At 38.2% G+C, this 9447-nt stretch overlaps 1 protein-coding gene across 1 annotated transcript in view; it reads left to right on the top strand.

Annotated features, from left to right (window-relative positions):
* Positions 1–8192: 8192 nt before the first annotated feature.
* Positions 8193–9447, top strand: part of szl (sizzled) — a gene marked incomplete at both ends in the record, with an annotated part of 2948 nt that continues 1693 nt past the window's right edge. The window contains 2 exons of the mRNA XM_084397774.1: positions 8193–8470; positions 9345–9447. The exon at positions 9345–9447 is cut by the window's right edge and continues 67 nt beyond it. Coding sequence (XP_084253900.1) covers positions 8193–8470; positions 9345–9447 — 381 coding nt within the window. The remainder of the gene's footprint in view (positions 8471–9344) is intronic.

Below are 9447 nucleotides of genomic sequence, written 5' to 3'. Positions count from 1 at the left end.
TATACTGCCCTCTGCTGTCAATAACTCTACACTGGCCCTCTATGCATCTCTATACTGCCCTCTGCTGTCAATAACTCTACACTGGCCCTCTATGCATCTCTATACTGCCCTCTGCTGTCAATAACTCTACACTGGCCCTCTATGCATCTCTGTACTGCCCTCTGCTGTCAATAGCCGCGTTTCCACTGTCGGGCCAGGGCCGGGCCAGGGCTTTAAACGGGCCGTGCCGGGCTAATAGCCTCGGGCCAATAGCACCGGGCATGCGTTTCCACTGTCGGGCCAGAAGCTCCACAGCGCTTCACTAAAACACGCCCGTAACACGCCTCTCTGGGACAACGTCACACTAACCCATCATTTCACCAACAAATGGAAGTTTTATCAGAAAACTAATCAGATATCACTGGAAACAGCGTTGAAAACAAACACGATAAAAGCGGCCTTTTGCTAGCTTTTTTTTGTTTGTTTGTTTAGCAGCTACTTGAATATTTAAAACCCAAGCATCGATGTTTTACCACAGGTTTACAATAAAAAGTGATACATTGATCATAATGAATTAATTTATGTAAAAATTGCACATTAGTCACTCAGAAATAAATTACCGTTAGGTCTATTTCACAAAAGAAAGAGGACATGCACACTTACTTTTTCAGTCGCGTCTGTTTCTTTATCTGGTAACTTAGTTACAGGACATAATCCATCACATTTAGAAAAAATTATAATTTCTACAAATATATGCCATACGACCTGAGGAGCTTTAGCACTCTCTCGACTCCCATACAGATATTTTCAGTCAGAGAAACAGAGGAAGCTCCCGAAAAAAAAAAGTTACTTTATTTTTTGATAGTCCGGTTTAAAGAGACGAGACGTAGGCTATGACAGATCAAATAAAAACATGACTGTGATAGCCTTTAAGATTGGTCTGATTTCTTCAAGCATTCGCTATGGTTTTTTTTTTACTATGTGTATCTTCAAGCGTTTACTATGTTTACTATGGTAACGGCTAGCGCGCATAGTCTTTTGCATCACAAACAGAAGGCATTCAAACATGAACGCGATTTAAATTATTTTATTTTTAAGTCTTAAATGCTGACAGAATCATCCGGCGCTGCCGTCTCCCAACGCTAAACTCCTCCTCTGTTGGTAACCACTCCTCTAGCCCGAGCTGGCCCGCTTTGGCCCAAGGTATTCGACGGGCCAGAAATCCTGGCCGTTGGCCCCGAGTAAGCCCCGATCAAGCCCCGGAAGTGACAGTGGAAACGCGACTGGCCCTGGCACGCACTAGCACGGCCCGGCCCTGGCCCGACAGTGGAAACGCGGCTAATAACTCTACACTGGCCCTCTATGCATCTCTATACTGCCCTCTGCTGTCAATAACTCTACACTGGCCCTCTATGCATCTCTATACTGCCCTCTGCTGTCAATAACTCTACACTGGCCCTCTGCTGTCAATAACACTACACTGGCCCTCTATGCATCTCTATACTGCCCTCTGCTGTCAATAACTCTACACTGGCCCTCAATACATCTCTATACTGCCCTCTGCTGTCAATAACTCTACACTGGCCCTCTATACATCTCTATACTGCCCTCTGCTGTCAATAACTCTACACTGGCCCTCTATACATCTCTATACTGCCCTCTGCTGTCAATAACTCTACACTGGCCCTCAATACATCTCTATACTGCCCTCTGCTGTCAATAACTCTACACTGGCCCTCTATACATCTCTATACTGCCCTCTGCTGTCAATAACTCTACACTGGCCCTCAATACATCTCTATACTGCCCTCTGCTGTCAATAACTCTACACTGGCCCTCTATGCATCTCTATACTGCCCTCTGCTGTCAATAACTCTACACTGGCCCTCTATACATCTCTATACTGCCCTCTGCTGTCAATAACTCTACACTGGCCCTCTATACATCTCTATACTGCCCTCTGCTGTCAATAACTCTACACTGGCCCTCAATACATCTCTATACTGCCCTCTGCTGTCAATAACTCTACACTGGCCCTCTGCTGTCAATAACTCTACACTGGCCCTCTATGCATCTCTATACTGCCCTCTGCTGTCAATAACTCTACACTGGTCCTCTATACATCTCTATACTGCCCTCTGCTGTCAATAACTCTACACTGGCCCTCTATACATCTCTATACTGCCCTCTGCTGTCAATAACTCTACACTGGCCCTCTATACATCTCTATACTGCCCTCTGCTGTCAATAACTCTACACTGGCCCTCTATGCATCTCTATACTGCCCTCTGCTGTCAATAACTCTACACTGGCCCTCTATGCATCTCTATACGGCCCTCTATGCATCTCTATACTGCCTGTTCCTTGGGACCATCATATCCTCCAGTCTCAATGAAACCTTAATGTCAGCCAGATCGTTAAAAAAGCTCATCAGTGACTTTTCTTTTTGAGACAACTCAGGAAATTTAAAGTGTCCAAGGCTGGCATGCTCCACTTCTACAGGGCTGTGATAGAGAGCATTCTCACTTTCTCCATCACTGTATGGTGGGGTAGCTGCTCGGCGGAGGACAAGTCTGCACTGAATAGGGTAGATAGCACTGCGTCAAGAATAATGGGTTGGACCTCCCTAAGATCTGTGACATTTATAACACCCGTCTACTTAAAACTGGTCTGAAAATACTCAAGGATTCATCACACCCTGCTAATTCCCTTTTCATCCCTCTACCATCAGGCAGAAGGTTAGGAAGCATAAGATCCAGAACCATCCGTTTCTCTAATAGCACTTACTGTGATGCGGTGAGGCCTCTCAACTCACAACAACAATCTATATCTACTTTCCCTATACAGACACAGCTACGTCCTCCTTCTCAGGGTCACTAAACGGACTAGCACTTAGTCTGATCAGTTTTATTACTATTTATTAGCTGGTTGATATTGGGTTTGCATTGGGAACAGTGTTGGGGAAAGTTACTTTTAAAAGTAATGCGTTACAATATTGCGTTACTCCCTAAAAAAGTAACTAATTGTGTTACTTAGTTACTTTTTATGGAAAGTAATCTAAGTTACTTTTCGCTACTTTTTCTCACCTCGGCTGGGCTTGATTTTTTGTTTTATAAAAACAAAAAAGTTATATTTTTTGGAAAATGTTAAGGCACTTTCACACCGAAAGTGAGATGAAGCCTCAGGCTGAAGGAAATGCAAATTCATGCCTGTCATTTTAAAGCCATTCTGGATCAACTCTTACTTCAGCAATAAAAACTACTGAATTCATTCTTTTTTGATTATTAATATGGTTGAATCGGTTTATCGGTCCGCAGCAAAGACATTGGTTAATAAAGTGAGATTAAATACATTAAGTACACTATTTTTGTGTTATTTAACATATTGCAGGTTTGTGTAATATTCTGAATATGCATTTAACTACTTTTATTAATTTTGAGGAATACTGAATCTGTTTTTGAGCAAGTAAATTGATTCTCACATTAATCTAGAACTACAGTAACCATCATGTTCACACGTTTATCTTTGCACTTACAGGAGAGGCGTCAGGCAATACATGGGAAAACTAAGTAACTTGAGTTACTTTTTTGGAAAAAGTAACAGATATTTTGAAATAAATGTAAAAGTAATGCATTACTTTACTAGTTACCTGAAAAAAGTAATCTGATTACATAACTCGAGTTACTTGTAATGCGTTACCCACAACACTGGTTATGAACATAAATGTTTTTTGTCTAACTGCACTAAAATTGTTTCTTTTTTACTTAGTGTAGTTAGTTTTATATATATCATATGTGACATTGTTGGCCGATATTTGTTCTTGCTTTAAGCACAAAATCACTTAATTTAGATGATTTTGTCAGAAAGCAAGTCTTAATATCTTCAGTCATTGTTATTCTCCAGTAAATGTATCTTGATTTAAGAATGTCGAGATATTTGTGCTGGATATCTAATTTTACATATGTACAAAAACATTTACATATGTAAAATTAGAAAAAGCACGTAACAAAATTACTAAAACTAAAACTAAAATAAAATAATTCAAAATATTAATAAATACTATCTTAGAATACAAATAATAAAAAACAAAGCTTATAAAACATGAAACAACAAAAATAAATAACTGAAACAAGTTACTAAATAAGTACTAAAAGTTCTAAAACTGAAATAAAAATAAATGAAAGGTAAATAGAAATATAACAAAAAAACTCATTTAAAAAAATGACAAAAGCACAAAATAAAAATATATAAATAAAATATAAAAATAAAAGCTTATTCAAAACATTAATGAAAACTATAATAGTATATAAATAATAAAAAAAGTTACACTTATAAAATTTGCATTAAAAATTATAAAAAAACAACAAAAAAAAACACTTACAACAGAATAAAAAAGACAAAAGCACATGACAAAATGACTAAAACTTCAGCTAAAATTAAAACGAAAACATAAAAACAAAAGCTGATTCAAAATACAGTAGTCAGCATTTGAAGTGGATCAAAACCTTTCATTAAAGTCACACATGAATTTTGAACAATACCCGTGTTCTGGTCTTAGGACAACTGTGATGAACTGTTTTGATCCACTTCGAATCTTGACTACTGTACTAATAAATACGATAATAGTATAAAACCCAAATACTGGATCCTACAATGCAATGCACAATAATTCCTGACGCACTTTTTTATCAGCCTGACAACAATTGCACCATCTCTCGCTTTGAAGTCTGTTTTTATAGAACAGTGTAAAAGGATCTGTATTGTGTTTTAGGTATGGGTATTTTGCGTTTGTTTATTATGTTGTGTTATTTTTTTGTCATTTTTGTCTATCTTGACCAGGACTCCCTGGTAGAGGAGATATCGCATCTCAACGGGACCTTCCTGCTTAAATTAAAAGACATTTTTTACACGAAATGTGGCAACAATGCAGTCTTCCTCTCAGCACAGCTCGAGCTCCTGGTTTCCATGAAGTAGACGCTGTGTTGAGCTGAGGACCCGTGAACAGGCTAGGGCCGTTAGAAAGAATAACACACACCCGGGGGGGTCATCAGTGCTTAACCTGACGCATGCGCTCCATTGTTCTGCTAAATGGGTGTGTGTGTGTAATTGGCCAGTTAGGGCCCTCAGTAGCGGCCGTCTGTGCAGGGCAGTAAAGAGCCTCAGAAGACTGGGGCCGACGGGAACAGACACAAGACACCAGTCTGTCTGTTTCAAAATCATCTCAATGCGCTCTCTCGTCATAAACGGATTCTCATGTCGCCCAGACTGACTCTGCTCAGATTGTGGCACTTCAATGTCAGTCTCTGGAAACAACTTTCCACCTCTGTGCAGAAACCTGAAGTCTCACACAGAACTGATGCTGATATAAATGTAGTTAGTTGCTGTCGTCTGCCTGTTCAGTCTGCATCCAGTCCGAAGTTGAGAAACAGCATGCATTACTCGGTTTAAAACTATATAAATGTGCAAAGCATGTCATTTAGATCTTGTAATTGGGTTTTATGTGCTTTTGACTAAATTGCAGATTTCAACCAGCATCTTGATTGATATTTTCATTATTTATCGTTAAGTTTTATCATCAACAATGAACTAAGAATAGTTTGCACTGGTAAACGTGTAGTGTAACTGGTCACCGTTTAGCAGATGTTATTAGAGAAACAGTGGATTTCATTTCAAATATTCCATATAGTTTCTTAGTTATTATTAGCTGCTTGCATAATCAGCTAAATGTTGCCTGAGATGAAGTTTAACATTTCAATGTCCCATTTATGAAAAAATGATGAAAAATTTTCTAGTAATGCGCACCTTTAAAATATTGAATTGGCTCTTTATCTGCATCTCAAACGCTCTTAAATGCATTGGTCAGAAGTTGGAATTACAGCGTGAACTTGAACAGTTAGAACACTAGAGCCTTTAAGATAAAAATGAGCTGCACATGAAAACGCAACGACTCCGTAATGATAAAAACAATAACAGAATTCAGGAGCTTCCCAGCCAACACAAATATGTTATGAAAAGGTTTTTTCCTGAATGTTCCCTAAAAAGGTCAAATAAAAATTTGTCAAAAGTTTTCTGGTGTCAGAGAATATTCAAAAGTAACAGTTTTTTTCTTGGTATTTGAAGGTTTAGTGAACATTCCGTTCGGCGAACAGTGTTGGAATGTTACATTTGAATGTTCTCTGAACATTCCGTAAACAGTTACATTTAAAAACACGTCCAACTCAGAAGAGAAGCATTCCGTGAACATTTTGAGAAGATAACCAGATAACTGTGAACTTTGGTTTGGTTATAAGTTAGCTTGTATCACAGCATGTAAAAGCAACGATGCATTAAAATCTAAAGCCTGTAGACGCTGCTTTGGCCAGAGGGACCCTGCAGAAGTCAAGGGCTGTAAATGCTAATGTCCCGAGCACTAATGTGAGATAATCCAGTGAAGTACACTCGTCTGAGACATTAGAGGGACAATGCCCTGTTACATCTGCAGCTGGAGCTGGAGGATTTGAATACGAATGCAGTCGCTCGGGTCAGATCAAAGCTGGAAGACTGCAGACTGCGAGCCTGTCGCTGGCCGAGGAGCTGTCAGAGAGCTGGAGACGCCTGTCTGCACAGGTCTCCAAGCTGACCAGACGCTCTCACAAACTCTCGTCTGAACGTACACACACACTCACGCGCTCGCTGTGGAAGCAGACAGAAAAAATGTGCATGCATCATTTCAGATGAAAAAACTGATGATAAACAATGAAAGAATCAATACGTTGGTTAAAATCTGCTGCAATTTCCTGCAATTTAGCCAAAACAACTCTCTAAAATATTTCTGCAAACTAATTTTGTTTTGACATTTTTAGTACACGATTCATTTATACACTCAGATGATAAAACCACTTGATTTTACAGTATTTGTGCTGTAAATATATGATGCATCCGATGTCGGGTGGAACGACATGAACGTTATCAGTCTACTAGTCAAGAATAAAAGAATAAATAATAAAAATAATAAAAGAAAACAACAATAAAAAGAAAACGCCATTTTTTATGATAGATGTCGATAACAGAAGCAGCAGATTTCAAGCAATATCTTGATGTTGTTATTTATCGTTAAGTTTTATCATCTGAAATGATCTTGAGCGTTTAGATTTTTAGTTTCACACACAAACATATTTTATTAAAAAACATGTAGTGAAATTTAGTGTTTTTGACTGAATTACATGAAATTACAGCAGATTTTAGCCGACATTAATTAAAATTTTCATGATTTATCATTTTGTTTTTTTAATCAATGTATAAATGAATTGTGTACTAAAAATGTATGCTTGCATAAACATGTTATTATTAGTACTTTTCATTCAGTTCTATCATCTGAAATGATCTGAATCATGTACTGAAAATGTCATAAATTGTTTGCACGAGCATTTTATTAAAAAAATATGTAGTGAAATTTACAAAGTGGTTTTGACTAAACTTGATTCTTTCATAATTCATCTTTACGTTTTATTAAAAAAATGATCTAAACGTGGACACTAAAACGTACTGAAAGTTTCACATGCAAAAAATGTGTCTGCACAAATATTTTATTAAAAAATATGTTGTGAAATTTAGAGAGTGATTTTGACTAAATTATAAGATATGGCAGCAGATATCATATATATTGATATTTTTATTAATTATTAGAGTTTTATCATCTGAAATGATCTGAACAAATAAACGAATGATGTGCTAAAAATCTCAAAAACATGTTTGCTCAAATAATTGATCAAAAAATATGTAGTGAAACTTAGAGAGTGATTTTGACTAAATTGCATAAATTGCAGCAGATCTCAGCTTGATTGTTTCATTATTTAGCGTTACGTTTGATTAAAAATCAGAACACTAGACACTAAAAATGTTTGCACAAATAATTTAGTGAATAATATGTAGTGAAACTCAGAGAGAAGTAGAAAACTGCAGATTTCAACGAACACACTGATTGATAGTTTGGGTTTTGAATGAGCGTGAATGAATCATGCACCAGAAACGTCAGCTGAAGTAAAGTCTGCACGCTGTATCTGTGCCTCTCCCTCAGCAAACGGAGGTTAAGTGTGTCTCTTTGATTGTGTATGTAATGTCCCCCCTCGCACCCCCCCGTCTGGGGCCCATTATCTCCTGTCTGGCCTCAGATGTGCTTGATAACGCCTCTATATAAAGACAGGCTTCTCCCGCTTCTGCATCACTCACCCATCATGCATCTCTCGTGTCTGCTGCTCCTCCTGTCTCTCGGGGCCCACGCCGGGGCCTTCGACCTGGGCCAGACCACTCGCTGCGTCCCCGTCCCGCTCCAGATGAACGTCTGCCAGGACGTCCCGTACTCGGAGATGCGGTTACCCAACCTGCTGGGTCACACCAGCCTGGACGAAGCGGTTCCTCGCTCGGAGGACTGGAGGACGCTGCTGCACACCGGCTGCCATCCACAGGCCCGGGCCTTCGTGTGCTCGCTCGTGGCGCCCGTCTGCCTCGACAGGTACGCTTTAATAACGTCCTCAAAATGTTCACGGAATGCTTCCTTTCTGAGATGTTTCAGTTGGACGTGTTTTTAAATGTAACTGTTTTCGGAATGTTCAGAGAACATTCAAATGTAACATTCCAACACTGTTCGCCGAACGGAATGTTCACTAAACCTTCATGCTTGCACATTCTTTTAATTCAAAAACATGTTGGCAAATTCACAAGGTGGTTTTTAAATTAAATTTAAGCAGATTTTAGCCAACGGATTGATAGATTTTTTTCCATTGTTTATTTTGATCTGAGCGTATACATTAATCTCGTACTAAAAATTTCACACAAAAAAATCATGCTTGCACAATTTTTTAATTGAACAATATGTAGTAAAATTTACATGGTGATTTTTTTTTATGAAATTGCAGCAGATTTTAGCCAACATATTGATTGATTTTTTTCATTATTAATCGTTACAGTTTTATCATCTGAAATGATCTGAACAAATGAATCATGTACTGAAAATGTCTCATGCTTGCACGAGTTTTACATTTAAAAATGTCAAATTTTATATTTAAGAATATAGTCGAATTTACAAGGCGTTTTTTTTATGAAATTGCAGCAGATTTCAGCCAACATACTGATAGATGTTTTCATTGTTTATCATCAGTTTTATCATCTGAAATTATCTGAACGTATAAATTAATCAGGAACTTAAAATGTAAAAAAAAGCTTTATTTTATTTATCAAAAAAACATGTAGTAAAAAAATTTCACAAAAAAAATGATTTCAAGCAACATTGTGATTGATTTAGTCATTATTAATCCTTCAGTTTCATCATCTGAAACGATCTGAGTGTGTGAATGAATGGTGTAGTGATGTGTGTGATGTGTGTGCAGGTTCATCCAGCCGTGTCGGAGTGTGTGTGTGGCCGTGAGGGAGAGCTGCGCGCCGGTGTTAGCCTGTCAGGGACACGCGTGGCCCGAAGCCCTGGACTGCGAT

The sequence above is a fragment of the Rutilus rutilus genome, assembly GCF_951802725.1.
Source record: "Rutilus rutilus genome assembly, chromosome: 23".
NCBI classification, from domain to species: Eukaryota; Metazoa; Chordata; class Actinopteri; order Cypriniformes; family Leuciscidae; genus Rutilus; species Rutilus rutilus.
The sequence above is the reverse complement of the archived record's forward strand: the minus strand, read 5'-3'. Positions and strand labels throughout refer to the sequence as shown.